Source organism: Drosophila persimilis, unplaced genomic scaffold (genome assembly GCF_003286085.1).
Source record: "Drosophila persimilis strain 14011-0111.01,24,50 unplaced genomic scaffold, DperRS2 tig00000676-arrow-arrow-pilon, whole genome shotgun sequence".
Classification (NCBI taxonomy): domain Eukaryota; kingdom Metazoa; phylum Arthropoda; class Insecta; order Diptera; family Drosophilidae; genus Drosophila; species Drosophila persimilis.
The window spans coordinates 444,830-463,998 of NW_020825332.1; the positions used below are offsets into that span (position 1 = coordinate 444,830).

Below are 19,169 nucleotides of genomic sequence, written 5' to 3' on the forward strand. Positions count from 1 at the left end.
CCACTCCATCCACTCAGTCATCGTAAAAATCCCAAACGAAAAATTTCATTCTTCTTTTTCTTTAATTTTGTTTTCTTTTCTTTCTTTCTTTCGGTTTTTTGTTGTTTTTTTTTTATTTGGGTGCAATGAACGTTGCGTCGCTGCTCTGCTGCCAGCGGCAGAGGCACTGTGCGCATGCGTGCCAGCCGCAGCAGAGGGAGAGAGGGAGAGAGAGAGCGCGAGAGTTAGGGAGGAAGCACGAAGAACGTTGGAAGCGAAGGCGAAAGAACAACAAAAACAGCGACGGCGACGACGACGACAATGTTGCTCCAGAGATGAGCAACATTTTACGGGAATTTCGACGCAAATATGAGCACTGCACTACGCGAATGGAATATTGGAAACCGATTGGAAGTTTCTAGAGGGAACCGATGGATAAAAAGAGTATTAGATGGGGGAGAGGAATGGGGATAGGAATAGGGATAGGGGGATAGTAATAGCTCTCCAAGGAACATTTAGACTACTATTTGGGCTCTCTCTCTGCTCTCCCTCTGCTCCCCTCCCCTTCCTGCCATTCAGTGTCACTGTTTTCCTGTCACCCAGTCACGATCCCCATCACGATCACAGTTGCGATCATCTCCGCTGTCAATTTTTTCGGGCATCTTCGTTGCCCCTCCGAGTGTCCGAGTGTCCCCCCCCCCGCCGCCCGTCGCTGGGTTTCTGCCTCTTCTTCGTTCAGGAAGAGAGAAGAAAAATTACAACACTCGAAGCAACAACAACAACAACAAAACGTTAATAAATTGGCCAACGATTGGCGATGGTGCAGCTTCGCTTCGGAACGAGAGAGGGGGAGAGAGGAAGGGAGGGAGGGAGGGAGAGGGACTCCACCTTGCGTCAATATTAACATTCATGCTCATCCTTTATGCGGTGGCTCCCCCGACCTTCCTTGCGGCCCCCCCTTACCCCCCACCACCACTGCTGCCAGGGTCAACGGCCCACTCCTCCTCCTCCTCCTCCACCACCTCCTCGTCGATTGCTATTATCTGGCCATCTGCTGGTTTGTTTTTTGTTAATGAGAGAGGCCGTGGCCGTGGCCGTGGCAGAGGCTCCCACTATACGGTGGAGGCTCCAGGCCCCAGCTCCAAGGAGGCAGAAATGAGGGGACAAAAAACCAGAAAACATGAAGCCAGACAGCTGCAAAGGACACACAGGATACGCGGAGTGGAATGGGACGAAACGGGACGAGAAGGGCAGGTACTTGAGGCTCGGCTATCGGCTATCGGCTATCGGTATCCTGTTATGCCATTGATCCTGTCTGCTCCGATCTCCCTGTGGCCCTGTGTCCCTTTTGTCTTTGTTCTCGCTCCCTTTTCTCCTCCCCTTCTCCTCCTCTTCTCTCCCTTTTGCTGTAATTCGAGACCTCTCTCCCTCCCTGCCTGCTTTTCGTCCTGTTGTGCGAGGACAATGCTGCGGCTCTCATCATGGATGGATCATGAGGGATCTCTGCTCTCAAGGACCTGCCACAAGTACGCCTTGCACCTGCCTCTAGTTCTCTGTCTCTGAAAGGCAGGGGGAGGGGGCAGAGGAGGCGGAGGAGGATCTCTGCTCGAAAGCAAAGCTAATGATACATCCATTGATGTAGGATGCACCAAGGATAATCTGAGAGAGACAGTGAGAGGGGCAGGGGCAGGGGCAGGGGCAGGTGGCAGGGTGGCAGGGTATCAATTGCTGATGAATTGCATTGAAATTCCATTCTCGGAATTCCCGGAAAACATTGTTGCCAAATTTCGCTTGGAACGAGCGGAAAATTCCCCCCCATCTGCCGCCTGGCAACAAGAGGCATCAAGTGCGTGCCTCATGTGTGTGTGTGTGTGTGTGGCATGGACGACACTTTGTTGCAACAATTGGTGGCCAGTGTTCCGCTCGCAGCTGAGTTTTTATAGCGGCACAAGGAAATCGATTCGATTCGTTAGATGAGCTCTGAAAGGCAGGCCTTGTTGCCCCACCCACAATCGCCAGCTCCACTGTTCCACTGCTTTCCATTTCTCTTTCTTTCCCATTTCATTCCCCCGGAGGGCAGGAATAGAGGAATGAAGAGGAATGGAGGAATAGAGAGATATGGAAAGGCACACCCACAACGATTCCCAAGGATATTCTTGCTCCTCTCCTGCTCTCTTCCTTTCCACGTGATCTTGGCCCTCTTTCTCCTCTCTTCTTCTTCTTCCTTCTTCTTTCTCCGCATCCTAGTGTTCTTTATCTACGTCTTTCACTTTCTACACTGCCTTCTACTGTTCCTCCTTGTCTCCTGTCGCTCTCTTCTGTCTCTCTTCCTCTGCTCCACTCATTCCCAGGAGTTCCCTGTGCCTTTTCATGTGCCATTTTCATCATGTTCCTCTGTTCCTTTTTTCCAGTTTCATTTGTTCCGCACCCCCCTTCCCCCATTCCCCATTCCCCATCGCATTACACGCATTCTCCCCCTCCACCTCCACCTCCTCCTCTGTGCCGCATTGACGGGTTGCTCGGCGCCAAGGCAACACACACGCACACGCACGCACACACACGCATAAAGCTTTTGTTGCATCCAAGAGATGAACAAAAGTTGGAGGCAGCGTAGAGGAGAGGCACAGACAAGAGGCAGAGGGGCAGGAGGGAGTAACAACCTTTTGTTGCAAGTGTGCCTGTGTGCGTCTGTGTGTGTCCGTGTGTGTGTGTGTGTGCATCGTGTTCCATTATGTTCCGTATGTTCCGTTTGTTCCGTGGCGATATATCAAGATCATACATCAATAATGACGGAATGACAGAATGACAGCAAACGCCGTGACTCAAATGAAATATGCAAAAAAAAAACAAACCACAGAGAAATAATATAAAAACCAAACAAAGAGACAGAGAGAGAGAGAGAGAGAGGAGGGGAGAGAGGAGTGGGGAGAGGGGGCAGAAGGTGGAGACGGGGGTGCGAGGGTCACAAATGAGAAATCAAATCAGGTGGAGGCGCCGCCTTTTATGGTGAAATCGGAAGTGGAGCTGAAGGCGGAGACGGAGACGGAGGCGGAGGCGGGTATACGACTACGGAATACCCTCTCTGGGCAGATTTTGAATGGAAAGCAATGCTCTTCCGCCTCTCTCCAGCAATGTCCCTGCCCCCAAGGCCCCAAGGCCTCTTCGTCTGCTCATTTGTCAAAAGAGATTAAAGCGCCACGGCAGATGGAGCTGCCTCCGAGCTGCAACAGAATCTGCAGCAAGTGCAGCCACAAAGAATAGCAAGTATTTTCCAAGTGCTGGAGGAGGAGTGCAGGGAGTGGGGGGAGGGGAGTGCCACAATTAACGCATCTGTCTAATTATCTCGTTGACAGGGGACGGGAGGGGGTTGCAGGGGCAGCCCCTCTCTCCCCCCTTTGGGCGCCAGGGCAAACCATTTTCAAATACTCTCGACATTCGGGTAAATATTTAACCATGACGCTGCAGTGGCATGGAGCCGCTGTGGCATCTTCGCTCAGCAATTACCGGGGCAGGGGCAGGTGGACGGAGGGAGGGGGCAGGGGAGGGGGGGCCATAGACTTTTTGTAGAATTTTAATTGAAATGTCAAAAGCGTTTAGTGGCAAGCGCGCACACACACACGATTATCCGTGCGGCATGCGGCATGTGGCATGGGGGGCTGGGGGCAGGCGGCAGGGGGCTGCGGACAATGACGACGACGAGGATGATGATGCAGCAGCAGCAACCAAAACGCGACTCCATTCTCGGTTTGGAATCTGATGCGGCGGCCAAGCGGCGGGGGGCGGTGGGGCACTGCGGCAGAAACTCCTCTGATTGTGTGGCACATTATTGGGGTTAAGAAAATATGTTAAGCTGCCCCCCCCCGTTCCCCCTTAAGAGGTGAGCGGGAGAGAGAGAGAGAGAGAGAGAGAGTGCCACAAATGTGTGGCAGCCTAGTGCTTGCCGCAAATGGCCCTTTCTTTGGCGCTTCATTCGTGGCATCCTCTGCGTTAATTGCTCTTGCGAAAAAGTCAATGCGATGCCACACTTGCCACACATGCCACACACATCAAAGTTGCAGCAAATTCGATAGTTAATTAACACCTACAGATGCACAGATACAAAGATACAATGATAAATGCGGTAGGGAGGGGGGAGCAGCGACAAATCAAAAGTTGGGCTGGAAAAGGGGGATGGGGCAGGTTGGCAGGATGGGAGGGTGTCAAAAGTTTTGCAACAAAAGATTGCAGCTAGGCCTCGGCTCTCCCTCCCTCTCCCTCTCCCTCTCCTCTGTGTGGCACCACCCCACCTCCCCCCCTTAGAGGGGCTGAGAGCCCGCAGACATTTTACAGTTGCAGGTTTTGGCCGCCTCCTGCCTCCTGCCTGCCGCCTCCTGCCGTGGAGGCCCCTCGTTATACCCTTCACCGAAAGAGCAAAAGTGGATCCCTTGGATCCGGGGAGCAGCCGTGGCATGCCTCCGTCTAGTGGCAGGCAGGCAAAAGCAGAGCATACACGATTCAGTGCCAGCCCGGGCTTGGGCCTTCGTTGCCGCAGATCTTTTCTCCGCTTTGTGTTAGACCTCATTTAGCATAAACAGCGGCCACAGACGGTGGCACAGAGGCAGGCACAGAGGCAGGCACAGACAGCAGCCGAAGAGGCAGCAGCAAGGAGAGCCCAGGGCCCAGACAATGGCCGTAAGTTCGCAGTCGCTGCTGTTGCAGCTGCGCTGCCTTCGGTGGCAGCCACACATTTAACAGCTCGCACGATTTTCTCGTTGCGGCTGAGTGACTTGTGCCGTCGTGCCAGAAGGAAGAAAAGCGTTTGCTTTTCCATTGTGCTAAATAATGCCAGAGGGAGAGAGAGGGGGAGAGAGAGGGGGAGAGAGAGGGGGAGAGACAGGGGGGAGAGTAGTAAAGTGGGAGAGGGTCCCCCGCCCTCTGGACACGCTGCAGATCCTTCTGTTTGGGGTTCGATCGAAAGAGAGGGAGAGGGAGAGAGAGAGTGAGAATATCTGCAGGAGAATCGGAGACAAATCTCCAATGAGTAATGCCTTGAATTCTCCTGCGACTCTCTTCGTTCTTTCTCTTTGCTTCTCTTCTTCCCCTCCTTTGCAATCCCTTCTTCTTCTTTCTCTCCCCTTTGCAATCCCTTTCTCTCCTTCTTTCTCTTCTCTTCTTCCCCCCTTTGCGTTGCCTTCTCCTTCTTCCCCTTTATTGAGTTATTTCTTTCCTTTCTTCTTTCCTTTTCGGTTTCCCCTCGCAAATGCATAAATTCTGCCACACTTTTGTCTCTCCCTCCCCCCCCCCCCCCCCCCCCTCTCCCTCTCCCTCTCTGTGCCCCCGCGAGGAAAATTCTCTGGCATTTGAGGCGAAACTTAATTAGTTTCCCCTCTGGTTACACCCCCTGCCCTCGAGCGGGGGGAGGGGTGGTTGGGGAGGGGTGGTTGGGGAGGGGCAGCAACTATTCACCCGTGTAGTAGCTTCATTAGGTTCTCGGGTTCTCCGACTCTCCGACTATCGGGTTCTTGGGTTCAAGCAGACCTGCCCACCGCCACCGCCTCAGGGCGCACCCTTCTGTTTACCCCTCCCCACCCCCCTACACCCCCCGACCGTGGCACCCGTAGTGCTGTCCGAGTGCTTGTCTATTTCAGTTTTCCAATGCACTTTACGAGCAGTGGAGGAGGAGCAGTGGAGGAGCAGTGGAGGAGGAGGTGCAGTGGAGGAGGAGGAGGAGCAGTGGAGGAGGAGGTGCAGTGCAGTGGAGCGCAGTGGAGTTCTGTGTTGGCCGACACACACACACGATGATTTATTTGGCACACACACACACACACAACTAGCTAGAGGGGGGGCGGGGGGAGGAGGAGGAGGGGCACCTACTACCTGCTGGCTTCAAGAACGAATCCATCCTTCTGTCTATCCCGTTCCCCTGGCCCCAGTGCGCATCCCCTGTGCGTCCCCAACCTCAGACTCGAAACCCAAATGGAAGCTTCTATTTTTTTACGTTTTGGTGGCACTTTTGTTGACTATTATTTTTCATTTGGAGACCAGCACGCAGTGCGGGGGGGGAGGGGGGGAGAGTCCAGAGCTCCACTCTGGACAAGTGAAAATTATTCCAAGACTCACACACAGACGCACATGTGGAGAAGGGGGGGGAGGGGGAGGGGGAGGGGGGCGGCAGGAGGTGCCCTCCGCTGTGTTTGCCACTGCCACACTTTGTTACATGATACCATGAAAGCCCTATAGAGGGAGGGGCAGGGGCAGGGGCTGGGGCAGGGACAGGGGCCGGGGGGAGGTGTGCCACACACAAAATAAACTTCAAAGATACATTTGCGCTCCACAGCTTGAACCGAAGCGTAGTAGAAAGCAGCAGCAGTGCCGGCAGTGGCAGTGGCAGTGGCAGTGGCAGCAATTCAAGTGAACTAAGCTGCTGGCCATGCCACACATGCCACACCACCGCCACTGCCACACACACACACACACACACACAGATGGCAGATTGTATCCGTGGCTGCTGTATCTTTCGTATCTGTCGGAGGACGCAATGAAGCTGTAGACAAAATTGCGTGCGTAATTCTCTTCCTTTGTCGCCGGCCCTCGCCCTCGCCCGCACCGAAATCTAGGGATAAGTCTTCTTGCAACAACAACAACAAAAAGAAAAAGGAGGCAAATAGAAGACTACCTGAAGGATACAGGAGACGCAGGGCGCACAGGGAGAGCGAGAGAGAGGGAGAGCCAAGCAACGTTGCCACATTTCACCGTGCAACAAAGGCAATTAGAAGCTGCAAAGAATGCCTCGGAAAAGGACATCAAATGAGGCAGGACTGTAGATACATCCGCGAAAGATTGATCCACACACACACACACACACACCCCCGAAACACACACACACACATCTTTGTTGGAGTCAAAGTTCAATCATTTATTAGCCAAAAACTTGAATCATTCACAAATTTCAGAAACCAAAAAACAAACCGAAAAACTGGTTTCAAAAAACAAACCCTCCCTCCTCCCCTCCCCTCCCCACCCCATCCCCCCCGAAAACGACGTGTGGAAACTCAAGGAAAAACTTGATGAAAAACTCATAAAGCAATTGCCTGGCCCTCCGCCTCCCAATGGGAAAAATGGGAAATGGGAAATTCAAAGGAAATCCCATCGCATCGAAAGAGCGAGTGCGAGTCGCAGGAAAAACAGGATCAGGATAATTATTCAAACACTTTCAAAGTCAAACGCACGCCGCTCAACCCCCACCCCTCTCCCTCTGCCGCCGTAGAAAAACGTTGAAAATTGAAAATGTTTTGGAAAAACTTTGTCCCTTTGCTGCAACTGCGAGAGAGGCGAAAATATGGAGAGGGATGGAGATCAGGTTCGGGATTCGGGGTGCGGGGTGCGGGGTTCGGGGTTCGGTGGTCGGTTTTCGGGATGATGATGCAGTCCCCGGGTCCCAGGGAAGCGAAACGGCGAGAAAAACATATGCGGGATATATCCTGCAAGCGGCCCAGTGTCTGTGTGTCTGTGTGTCCATGCGTGTGTGTGTGTGTGTTAGTGCCAGACAGAAAATACTCTAAAAACAGAGCGAAGGTTGTTCAACCACCAAAAACCATCAACAGCGTCATCAGAAATCGCAGCGGAAACAAGAGAGAGGCAGCGAGAGGCAGAGAAGAGCAAGGCAGAGCAGCGCCCCGACGGAGCAGCAGCAGCAGCTGTTCCTTCGAAATAGTGGATGGATGGATGGATGGAAGGATGGAATGGGAATGGGAATGGGAATATAAAGAACTATCCTCCTCCTGCACTGCTTTCGCTTCCAAAAACAACAACAAAAAATCATATATTTTTCGGTGGTTGGCAAAAGTATTTTATGCGGGACTCGGCTGCTGGCGCTGTCGCTGCTTCTGACGACGATTCTGCCGACGCTGCTGCTTTTGCTTTTGTCGCTGCTTTTGCTTCTGCTTCTGCCGCTGCGTTTGTCGCTGCTTCTGCTTCTGCCGCTGCGTTTGTCTCTGCTTCTGCTTCTGCCGCTGCGTTTGAGATTAGCAAACGATTTGCGCCCCGATCAACAGCAAAAAAAAAAAAAGAACAGAGGCCGAAGGCAGACCGACAGACGGACGAAAGTCGGCGCATGAAATACCCTTAGAAAAAACTGTAGCACAGATTCGAATTAGCACAGTTATGAAGTAGCACAGATTTGAACTATTTTCAGTGCAGGAAATGCCCTTTGGACCCGCTCTTGTTTTTCCTTAGGGGACATTTGAGAACAGAATGAGAAGCCCAGAGCCTGAAAAATAACAACAGTCGAGACTTTGGCTAAGAGGTGACTGAGTGGGGGAGTGAGTGAGTGAGTGGGGGAGTGAGTGAGTGAGGGAGTGAATGAGCGCCTAGACCAAAGACTTCTTTCGAGACTGCGACACCTTGCCCAAGAGGCTGTGCGGCTCAGTGACCAGAGACCCCCAGACCCCAGACCCGATAGCCAGACCCAAACTCCAGACGCAGTTGCGGAGGCCAGGTTCGGGTCCGCAGGTCCGCAGGTCTGCAGGTCCGCAGGTCCGCAGGTTTAGGCCACAAGTCGTGCAGGAAGCAAGTTTGAATGCATCCAAAAGGTTTACACTGTCGTTTTTTCCATTGCCGGTCGCTGGTCGCTGGTCCGTCGGGTGTCTGGTGTGTCCGCTCGTCCCGTCGTCCCTCTCGCTCTCCCTCTCTCTCTCTGCTTGTGCCGCTTCTTCCAAAAACCAGTTGCAGGTAGTTTAAAGTAAACTCCAACGAGATCTTTGCTCGTCTTTTGGGATACCTTATAGCACATATTTCTTCTGGCTCTTCGGCCAGAGACCATGTCCACACACACACACACACACACACACACACACACACACACACACACACACATGTGTTTGTATGTATATCTATAATTCTTTTTCGTTACTTGACTCTTTGGGTATCCGTATCTTTGTATCTTTGTATCTGCGGTGTGCTGCAGTGCATTTGGGAGAAATGAAATTCGTAGAACTTTGCGTCTACGATTAATTGGTTAAATGTTTGTTGCTCGAGTGCCATTTCTGGGAATCAAATTATAAATTGAGCAATCTAGCATTAGGCATCGATTTCCCCGGTGGGTTTTACGAGCACTTCTTCCCAGTGGAGGTCCCCGGCAGGCCCCCGGCAGGCCCCCGGCAGGCCCCCGGCAGGCCCCCGGCAGGCCAAAGGTAAGCCTTGTGCCCCCCAAAAAGTATCTTCCTTAGTTGTCAACACGAGAGAGAGTCGGCTCAAACTTTGATAAGCCGCTTTTTCCAGCACCCGAAAGTTTTCCATTTTACTTTGGCCCGGTTCCAGGCGTTGCCAAACTTCAGTCGAAAACAAAAACAAGAGAACTACTTAAAAGTGCTCACGATTCCCGGTAGTTCCTTCCTTCCTTCCTTCCTGCCGCATCTGCGGACCACGCTTCACCTGCTTCTCGGTGCACTCCCCAAAAAAGGAGCCATAAACAGAAATAGAAACACAAAAAGGCCAAGCCCTAGGCCTAGGCCTAAACCCAAACCCAAACCGAAACCCAAACCGAAACCTCGTGGACTGCATTGCATTTCATCTGTGGAACAAGTTTCGACTTTTCGACTTTTCGACATTTCGACTTTTGGCACTTAAATTTAACGCTTGATTGCATTCCACTGTGCCAGACCCAGAACGGCCAGGTGATACATGCTACTCCTATTCCACCGTTCCACCGTTCCAACGTTCCCCCCCTGCCCTCTGCAACCTTTTCTATGACAGCGTCTCTCTCTTTGGTGTTTTAATATTTTTCTGCCGTTCGTTCGGTTCGCTGATGATTGCTTCTCAAAAGCCAATCCAACGTCAACGACTTTATTCTGCGGGTTCCTCCGGACTTTCGGATCAGGGAACAAGGCAGCAGGCAGCAGGCACCGGGCAGCAGGCAGCAGCCACCCGGCAACAGGACGGGTAAAGGGTAAGGAAGGTAGGGGGGGAGGGTGGCTTCTTTTCTCTTCATAGTTTGCCTTTTCTTGCGACTTGTTTTTGTTTTTGCCTCTTTCGAGGGCTCGCTCCTCCACTTGTGGCTCGTCTTTGTGCCCACCCCCCCAGCCGCCAGTCGCCCCCCGCAACCTCTGCACTCAAGGTGTGCTAGTTTTTCACTGGCTTCCCGGCACCACCGCCCAGCCTCGTAGACTTCCTCCTCCTGTTAGGCCTCCTCCACTTTGCGTTCGTTTTGATTATATTGCCGGAAATGCCGTTTTACACGTGAATGAAATTGTGTGCTGTGCTGTGCCGCGGCAAGCAGCAAGCGGCAAGCGGCGTTGCCAGTTTTCACTCATAGCCGAGCGAACCGTAACCGTTACATGTAACCTCAATTTAAGCAACAATTAATGTACAAATTCACTTAATCTCTGCACAAAAATGCAAATCAAAACAAGAGGAGAGCAGCGAGCAGAGAGGAGAGCAGAGAGGAGAGAGGAGAGCACACCAAAGAGTGGCAAACGGCTAAAGGGAGAACGTGAAATAGAGTCTGAGAGGGTAAGAAATATTATAGAAAAATCCACCCTCGGGGCCGAGAAAAACTGCACAAAAGGCACAAAATGACGAAGGACACACAGGAGCAGTGCCACATGACGGGATATGGAGAAGGACGATGGGATGGCAGGACGGCAGGACGGCAGGACGGGATGAGGATGTTGCTCTGTTGATGTTGACATTACCCCTGCACAAAACATCAGCAAGGGGAAAAGAAATCAAAAGGGTTACAAAATCAAAGGCAGGCCTAGGCAGGCACTCGTGGAGAAGGTTGCTGAACCCCCGGAGAGAGTCCGGCGAGAGCCCGTAGAGAGAGCCCTGAGAATGAAAGGGTCTGCCGATAGATCGCACGAACAAATGTAATAGATTGGAACTTTGGATTTCACTTACCATACTACTCCGAATGCACCATAGCCGATGGGACGATCCGGCTGGACATCCTGCGGCACCGCTGGCGGCTGGTAGTACGGGGCCGCTGCGGCCAATATTGCGCTGGCGCCCTGAGGCGCACCACCGGCAGCACCACCCTGTACCAGTGACATCGAAACGCTCATTGATGGACTACGGCGGCGAGTGGTTTAAATAATTTGAGCAGCTGCACTCGCAGTGTCGCTGATTCTGATTCAGATTCAGAGTCCGATTCCGCTTTCGATTCTGGTTCTGGTTGCTGGTTGCTGCTTGCCGTCGCTGGAGGCAGATGGAGCTCAGTGGACTGTGGTGGTGGAGTGGTGCGTGCTGGTGGAGGAGATGCTGGTTGCTGGTTGCTGGCTGCTGGTTGCTGGCTGCTGGCTGCTGGTTTAGCTGTTTGCTGGTTGCTGGTGGCAGTGGCGTTGGCGTTGGCGGTGTCTGAGGTGGTGTCCGTGGTAATGGTGGTGGTGCCTGATGATTTGATGTGGGAGAAATGGTGTTGATTGCTCAATGGATGCCGCTGGGGGCCACGATGGCCGCCTTTCAATTGTGAGCCATTTGTTGTTTTCCTTTCTTTCCGCGCTGTGCTTTCCTTCGTTCCACCGTTGTTGGCGTTCTTTTCTTTTTCACACTTTTTCTTTATAGATTATTTAAACGAGAGTTGAGGACATTTTGGCAACTGTAAAACGGGCAGAGAGATAAAGAGAGAAGAGACTTAGGGAATTGATAAGCAAGAAGGGAAGAAGAATGGCTACAACTTCGGGATCCGAAGCTTACAGAAATTTCCCTCTTTGAGGAGGAAATTTGAGATTCCTTTAATTGGCATTTCTTTTGTTTGGGATTTCATTTTTGGTGGCAAAATCGGGAGAGAGCGGGAGAGAGCGAAAAAGTGCCGTTAGCTGCTGGCTGCTGGCTGGCTGGCTGGCTGACTGCCTGACTGCCGGGGCGCGTCCGTGTATTACATTGTAAGCTTGCGAGTGTGTGTGTGTGCGCGTGAGTGAGATTTTTGTGTGTGCCTGGGCTTGCTCTGCCCTGCGCGTGGCTGGCTGCAAAAACGCGCTCAGTAATCCCTCCTCACAGCCACAATAAGTTAAACATTTTCCTTTAAATTTTTAGGCAAACATTAATTGAGACTCGTCGCTCCCGCTCATCTCCCGCACTTGACAGTTATGTGCTGCCGACGCCAGCAGAGACAGAGACAGAGACAGAGACACAGACACAGGCACAGGAACAGACGCAGCAAAAAAAAAAAACACTCAATTAAAGCAATGAAACAAAAGAAAAAGCTCAAGCGAAATTCCCAGGCCTAAGGAAATAGTTTTTCTGGCTAATTAAACATTGTTTGGGATAGCTTTTCTTTTTGAATTACCTTAAAATATGCACGTTTACTGCACGGCGACGGTGACGGCGACAGCGACGTCGACAGCGGTTTTTTGTTGATGCCGACTGAGGCGACTCTTCCGTGTGTGCGTTTTTGTATGTTGGATGTTGGGGAAGGGGCGCGGGTGGGGATTTCAAATATCGAAAGCACGCTGTGTGTGTGAGAGAGATTTGGCGATAACAAGGCGATAGAAGAGAGGCCCAACCGTAAATTGGAACTTTTTATTGTAATTATTGTTGCAGCAGGCGAACACACAAAAAAAAAACGCGACGGGCCGAATACTATTTACTACGATTGCTGCTGGGCTCTCACACTCACACACATTGGCACATACATATATACTCGTATATATGTAGCAAACAAACAATTGCCTGGGTCACGTTTCTCTGGCTCTTTTAATATTGCATTATCAGTGCAGCGGCGCCTCCAACTTTTTCGATCACACGCGGGCGGGCGTCTTCTAACCGTAATTCTGCTTTTTGGACCGCGCGGTAGTTTCCAATCCGAATTAAACTATCTTTCACTGTCCGTCCGGGTGTCTCTCTTGCTCTCTCTTTGCACAAGTTTACACAGTTTTCAACATCTGCTTTGGCCTCTTCAAACGCCGCACATTTTCTTCTCTTTTTTTTTCTTTCCTTTTGTTTCTGTTTTCTGTTCCTCGTTTAAGCGATGTGATATCGATATGAGACTGAGTATTGTACACTTTTATTGTACACTAGCAAAAAATTTAGCTTTCAATTTGTTTATTCGACGACGCGCGCAGCAGCAGCGACCCAACCGCGCAGCTCAAAAAAAAATTGTTTTTGTGATTTGCGAGCAGTGTGACCGCGGACTTATCGATAAAATATGCCGCCCGACCCTCTGAAATATACCGAAACATACCGCCTCATTTTCAAAATATACCGTGAATATACTGACGAGCTCAAGTTCTATTGTACATATTCGTAAATTTTGATATTCCGTCGAATATTTCTAGCTATGTAGCACATTTAGCCATGCCCACATAATTTTATCCGATTAATGAATCAATTTTCTACTTGATTGACTAATTTTTAGTCCTTGCTTTTATTGTAATTTGACTAAAACAAGGTTCAAACGAAAAAGTTCAACAAAAAAAACAGTCGCATTGTTGCTGGTATTTGAAGACATGATGCGCGTATAGGCCTTTGTACACCCTATTTCGTTAATTTTATATGAAGATCAGACGTAATTTATTAAGACCTTTTCTCAAATTGATATTCTTTAGACATATTCAAGTACATTATTAGTATCTTGTATATATTTATGTCGATCTGATACCTACTGAGCCTTGGAAGACAAACGTATTCACAATTCTATAACATCCATTTCCCCCAGGGTATGTGTGCATGGAACTAGCAACATGTTAGTGTATGGAATGGGACTCATTGTTGCCAAAGCGAACTGCGGCGAACTCAAATTCAGCGTCAAACCAACGCTCGCAACAAAAAGAGCGAGAGAGCGAATGAATGGCAGCCAAACGGAATGGTTGTGAGAGAGAGAGGGAGAGAGAGAGACGACGACGTTCGAACCGAATGCTCGAACCAGATAAATTTTGTGTGACCATTTTCTGGCTACAGTATGCCCATTTCTTGACTCATTTTTGTGTTTTTGTCCACCCCCACGACCTAGTTCACTTAGCCCACTTGAGCCCCCATTCGAAAACATATTTTAAAACTTGATTAAACTGGAGTTATTTTCCATATCCGTCACAAAATCCCACCTAAGAATCTCCAATCTCCTACCTCCATCCAAAATATTACCAACATAAAATTACAAATTTGTTCAATGTTGTTGCTGCTGTACTTATAGAAGTACTCAGTCAGTACATAGGTATGTCTATGTGAGTTTATGATTTATGCAATTTATAGAATATTGTGTTGTTATCCATTTGTTTTTTCCTCCTTACTCACAAGAAACAAAACCGATATCTCTCACCTGAATTGCGCTAAAATTCTACCCACTGGTCGTCAATGGGTTAATCGTCGATTCGCAACACTTGATAAATTTTCGAAAAGTAGCGCAAAAGTTTTAAAATTTTCGTAAAGGTACAGCACCTGGAGAATTGTTTGAATATTTTACATTTTACGTTTAACGCAAAATTAATATTTTCGTTTCAGTGAACTTTGACCAGTTCCAGTTGCAGTTCCGTTTATGGATCCAGCTCAAATAACGTTGACCTCTTCTTTTTTGTGTTTACATTTTGTTGATTCGATGAAATGGAGCCTCTGCAGGAATTTATCACTGACTTGGTGGTGCCCCACCATCGCTGCAACGTGAACATCATCCCGGAACACATCACCATGCTGGAGGGGGCCAAGAGCCGGAAGCAGCACTCGCGAAAGCGACGCTCCCACAAGTCCAGCACACTGTCCCGCCGCGAGTACGCCCGCCTGGGCCTCAACACGCTGCCCACCCGCCAGATGCGCTACGAGCAGGCCCTGCCCCTGCACCAGCTCTGGCGGGGCTATGTGCGCGAGCACCTGGGCCTGCGGGAGGGCGACCAGGTGCCCGAAGTCCACGAGCCGCGGTACGAGGAGTTCAGCAAGCAGCTGATCAAGCTGGACCTGCACGGCGCCAGGCTGCAGGTGATCCAGTCCAAGTGCAAGACTCTGGAGGGTCTCGCGGGCATATGCGTGATGGACACGAAAAATGTGCTAAAGCTGCTGGGCGAGGACGATCGCCTGAGGAGCGTGCCCAAGAGCGAGTGCGTCTTTGGGCTGACGCTGGGCAACATGCAGTTCACCATCTTTGGCCAGCACCTGACCATCCGTCCGGCGGAGCGAAGCGTGAAGAAGATCAAGACCTATGTGCAGCCCTTCATGTAGGGCCTCAAGAAATCCGAATCCGCACCGATTGGTTTCGTTTTCGTTTCCTTTTTTAGTTGTAATATAATATAAAATCGTACATTTAAAGTGTTGTTTTTTGGGGGGAGGGGAGATTATCGCGCGCCTTGATAGATTTAGATATTCTAGTAGTTGCGGTCGCTGTCGCTGACGGTGCGGTCCTTACGCAGCCGTCTTGGTCATGGTGATGACGGCGGAGGGGACAAGGCCGAGCACCTCCAGCGGCTTCTCGTAGTCCTCCTCGGCATAGAGCTTTCGCGGAAATGTGGTCATCAAGGAGAAGGGCGTCTCGATGCCGGTCTTCACTTGGATGAACACGCGCACGGCCGACAGCTGCTCCTTCACGTTGAAGGTCTCGGTGAGGGTAGAGCCATCTTGTAGGCGCACTTGGATGCGGGTCTCAGTGTAGTCACGTGGCGGCGACTTTACGCCGGTGGGAGAGCTGACCGTGGTGGAGCTCACGGATGGAGCAGGCTCCTTGTTGGGTGTTTCCTTATTTTCTCTTTTGGGATAGATACAAAATGTGGGAATTAGACTGTTATCTCCCCAGGAAAGCATCTACGAGTGCCCTACCTGGCCTTGCGGGCGGCCTTGTCTGCCTCGATTTGAGCACGAACCCGATCGCGGGCCACCTTCTCTTCCTCCTTTTCGCGCTTGCGCTGATCCACGATCTTCTTCATCTCGATCTCTTCCATGCGACGCTTGGCCTCGGTCATGTCCTTGCCCGAACGAATGCGATTCCGCTCGCGCTCCAGGGCGTCCACCTTCTCGCGCTCCTCGCGCTCTATGCGCTTCTGCTTGAGCTTTTCCTCGATCACAGCCAGCTGGAGCCTCTTCTCTTCCTCGGTGAGGGGCTTTTTCTCCTCCGTGGACTCGGAGAAGTTGCTGTGCCCGGTCTTGGCAGCATGGTACTCGACTTCCGAATGATCTTTGAGCACTTTGCCGCAGTCGTCGCACTTCAACGACTTGGCCACCGTCGACTCGCCAGACTTTTCCCCAGTGCCGCCTTCGGCCCCGCCTCCTCCGCTGCTGCTGCTAGGTGCCGGGGCCGACTCGTCGCCGCTGGCTGAGGGTGCTGCTGCTGCTTCGGCCCCTGCAGCTTCACGCAATCCTGCGGATGGAATCTCCTCGTCAATATGGGCCAGCAGCCACTCCATGGCCGGTTCCACGCCCTTGCTGCCGGTCACCTGCAGAGCGTATTCCCTGAAGAAAAAACCAGAAAGTACAAAAAAAAAAAGCTGCAGGTTGCCGGCAAGAGAGCAAAAACTGCACCACAGATGGAACAGGCACTCACACTCGCTCCCGGGGAAACCCCATATCCACCAAGGTCTGGACGTCACTCATAGCGGTCGGATTTTTATGCGTAAAAATCAAGGGTGGATGATTTGTGGAAGCGTTTTGAAATTGTATGAAATTTTTAGACAATGACACACAAAAACAAAACCAAGCAGCTTGTGGCTAGTGTTGAATAGTGCCGCACATAGTTCGATAGTTCGATATACACCCGACTGTGGCGTTAGCAGCTGCATTTTTTTCTTCTCGTCTACTGTTTTGGATCACTTTCGTTTGCTGTTGAAAAATGACGCCTCCAAAAATAAAGAAGGTCGTGATTAAGATACCGCGTCATCCGTACTTCGCCGTGCAGGTGGACCAGGGGAACATGGTGGAGTACCAGCTCCGCAAGTGTCGCGTCAATCTGGAGCGTCTGAAACCGCCAACCACCACAGGGCCGTTTGTCCTGCAGCTGAAGCCCAAGCCCAAGCGCTGCATTGTTCGTGTGGCTCGTCTGCCAGATGTGGCTCGTAGCGATGTCGAGGAAGGTGAGAGTATGCTTCCATGGGCACAAGCCATCGCAATGCGACGCGATTGAAATTCCAATATTTGTTACGTTTTCAGACGCAGCCAACGAATAGGATAGGAATAAGGAGAGGACTAGACAAGCCCCCAAAGAGGAGCAAACACATCTTATATGCTTATATGGTTATAAGTATATATATACATACGCCTAAGGAATGCATTTTTGTAAAAAACTCGACAACCCAAATACATTAACTGGTATCTGTACACCTAGGTTTACTGCTTATAATTGGACTTGGTTGTGTCCTATTGGCAGCAGCTTCCCTTGGCTGGTCAGCAGGGGCTAAGATGGGAGCTGCAACGGCAGGAATCTCAAGCTTAGGTGGGGACGCAACACCATAAAGTATATACATATATTCTTGATCAGCATCAATAGCCGAGTCGATTGAGCCATCTCTCTCTGTCCGTCCCTATGAGCGCCTAGTGCTCAGAGACTATAAGAGCTAGAGCAGCGTCATTTTGTATCCAGACTTCTGTGATATGTCACTGTTACAAGTGTATTTCGCCCCACCCCCTTCCGCCCACACAAAGGACGAAAATCTGTTGCATCCACAATATTGCACATTCGAGAAAACTAATAAAAACGCTTAATCATAGAGAATGACGATATCTACCAGATTGCCGAATCTGGATCAGATCGGATCATTATTATAAACAAAAGGAACAAATCAATTTGCAGTGGCGACGCAGCGCCCAACGCCCGCACGCACTCCAGCGTTGGCCAGCTCAACTTTTAACTCAGCTCCTCAGTTTCATCGCGGCTGGGTATGGGTACACGGATCCCGATGCCTCTCGAGCATCTGTTTGACCGGACTATACTCCGCTAAAAACTTGACTGCTGTTTGATCAATGGGTCGAGAATTAGCCAAAATTGTGGCATACATTTGGTGGTACTTATACTATTCATGCTGAAACTCATCGGGCGAATCATCCCCTTCCGCTTTCGGCATACTGAGCTACTTGTCCTTCATTCGTTGGGGACGCTGTGGTCCTTGTAGAAGGAATTGTGGTAGTGGTAACCTGGCCCACTCTTCCAGAGTCTTTTCGCGCCATCTTCATCCGCAGCTCGGTCGCATTGCACCTCAAATGCAATATCCAGTAGGTTCTCTATTGCATTTTTAAAAGGGAGTGCTTGACGGCGTGCTTCCCTGCGTGGAGAATATCAGTATGCAGTGATTTTCAATTATTTTTGGCTATGCTTACTGCCTTATTTAATTTATTCGATGGAGCCATTAGTGCTCGATTCTTTGTTTGGGGCACGAGCAGACGTCGTGATTACTGCGTGTCACACCCCGCTGGCTAGGCAGATGTGGAAACAATTTGGGCGACCGCGCAGCACTTTCGCATCCGGTGTCCACACGGCCCGGATGCCGGTGAACTGCGACAGTCGCTGCAGCTCTACGGAACGACGCTCTCCGTTGACAGTGATCCTCTCCAGTCCGGTCTTGTCGTCCAGCCAGTACACAAATCCCCCTAGGCGGCAATGTTGTTCCATCGACTCAGGCCCGAATAATAGCCCGATGGCTGCCGACATCTGTCGAGAAGAGACATCTGAATAGGAGAGAGAGCTTCACCTGGGCTCGGATATTCTTGCTGGACACCGGCAGGGGTAAATTCGGGCAGTCGCTGGCGGGATGCAGGGCACGTCCTTGGCGAGGCTGCGGCTCTGGCCCGTATTGATCAATGTCCCCGGTGCTCCAGTCGCTCCGCCGACTGGTGCCATCCAGGCGGGCGACCTCGATGAGACGAGCCTCCGTATCGGACCAGTAGATGTTGCTGGTCAGTCCAGTAGATGCACCGCTCCGCCACACGTTTAGGGCGTGCGCATCGCCCACATCCTTGAAGGGTATCAGCTCGTCGTCTTGGTTCCGTTCCTCTCGCTGCACTCGGTCGAGATGCGGCCCAATTTGCTCCTGGCGCGAGAACAGCAGGAAGGTGGCAGGCACCACGCAGTGGGCTCGCGGGGCCGATACAGGCAGGCCCATTCCTCACGGCACACGCGATTTTGTCTTGTCGGTCTTTCCATCGCACCAGACACCAGAATCCTGAAGACGCTGTCCAGATGCCGTTTTCAGACGAACAGCTGAGTCTGTTATTCTTCTTCCTTTATCAATTGTTTTTCTGGTGGCTGAGGCTGGGCGGAGAATTGGGAGTAACCCCCACAATTGAGATGGCAGTGCTTCGATAAATCGCGA

At 51.1% G+C, this 19,169-nt stretch overlaps 5 protein-coding genes across 5 annotated transcripts in view; 2 read left to right on the forward strand and 3 right to left on the reverse strand.

Annotated features, from left to right (window-relative positions):
- Positions 1–11,243, reverse strand: part of LOC6599854 (serine/threonine-protein kinase NLK) — a 69,463-nt gene extending 58,220 nt beyond the window's left edge. Inside the window, exon 1 of the mRNA XM_026991501.1 lies at positions 10,855–11,243. Coding sequence (XP_026847302.1) covers positions 10,855–11,018 — 164 coding nt within the window. The 5' untranslated portion in view covers positions 11,019–11,243. The remainder of the gene's footprint in view (positions 1–10,854) is intronic.
- Positions 11,244–14,452: 3,209 nt separating this feature from the next.
- Positions 14,453–15,178, forward strand: LOC6599853 (ribonuclease P protein subunit p29). Its single transcript, XM_002024966.2, has one exon. The coding sequence runs from the start codon at positions 14,491–14,493 to the stop codon at positions 15,097–15,099; it is 609 nt and encodes a 202-aa protein (XP_002025002.2). The 5' UTR covers positions 14,453–14,490; the 3' UTR covers positions 15,100–15,178.
- Positions 15,132–16,522, reverse strand: LOC113566324 (UBX domain-containing protein 1). The gene is made up of 3 exons (XM_026991487.1): positions 16,412–16,522; positions 15,691–16,320; positions 15,132–15,619 (listed from the first exon to the last, which is right to left on the reverse strand). The coding sequence occupies exons 1-3, from the start codon at positions 16,459–16,461 to the stop codon at positions 15,280–15,282; spliced, it is 1,020 nt and encodes a 339-aa protein (XP_026847288.1). The 5' UTR covers positions 16,462–16,522; the 3' UTR covers positions 15,132–15,279.
- Positions 16,523–16,669: 147 nt separating this feature from the next.
- Positions 16,670–17,181, forward strand: LOC6599852. Its single transcript, XM_002024965.2, has 2 exons — positions 16,670–16,937; positions 17,014–17,181. Exons 1-2 carry the CDS (start codon positions 16,697–16,699, stop codon positions 17,028–17,030), a joined length of 258 nt encoding a protein of 85 aa, XP_002025001.1. The 5' UTR covers positions 16,670–16,696; the 3' UTR covers positions 17,031–17,181.
- Positions 17,182–17,618: 437 nt separating this feature from the next.
- Positions 17,619–19,088, reverse strand: LOC6599851. Its single transcript, XM_026991558.1, has 2 exons — positions 18,178–19,088; positions 17,619–18,122 (listed from the first exon to the last, which is right to left on the reverse strand). The coding sequence occupies exon 1, from the start codon at positions 18,957–18,959 to the stop codon at positions 18,474–18,476; it is 486 nt and encodes a 161-aa protein (XP_026847359.1). The 5' UTR covers positions 18,960–19,088; the 3' UTR covers positions 17,619–18,122; positions 18,178–18,473.
- Positions 19,089–19,169: the final 81 nt, after the last annotated feature.

Bases quoted from the DNA above. Each gene is read 5' to 3' on its own strand.
- LOC6599852 (XM_002024965.2), top strand. From the start codon at position 16,697: ATGACGCCTCCAAAAATAAAGAAGGTCGTGATTAAGATACCGCGTCAT.
- LOC113566324 (XM_026991487.1), bottom strand. From the start codon at position 16,461: ATGAGTGACGTCCAGACCTTGGTGGATATGGGGTTTCCCCGGGAGCGA. The intron at 16,321-16,411 runs GTGAGTGCCTGT...TTTTTTCTTCAG, and splicing joins GGGTTTCCCCGGGAGCGAGT to GGAATACGCTCTGCAGGTGA. The intron at 15,620-15,690 runs GTAGGGCACTCG...CTATCCCAAAAG, and splicing joins AAGGCCGCCCGCAAGGCCAG to AGAAAATAAGGAAACACCCA.
- LOC6599853 (XM_002024966.2), top strand. From the start codon at position 14,491: ATGGAGCCTCTGCAGGAATTTATCACTGACTTGGTGGTGCCCCACCAT.
- LOC6599851 (XM_026991558.1), bottom strand. From the start codon at position 18,959: ATGGGCCTGCCTGTATCGGCCCCGCGAGCCCACTGCGTGGTGCCTGCC.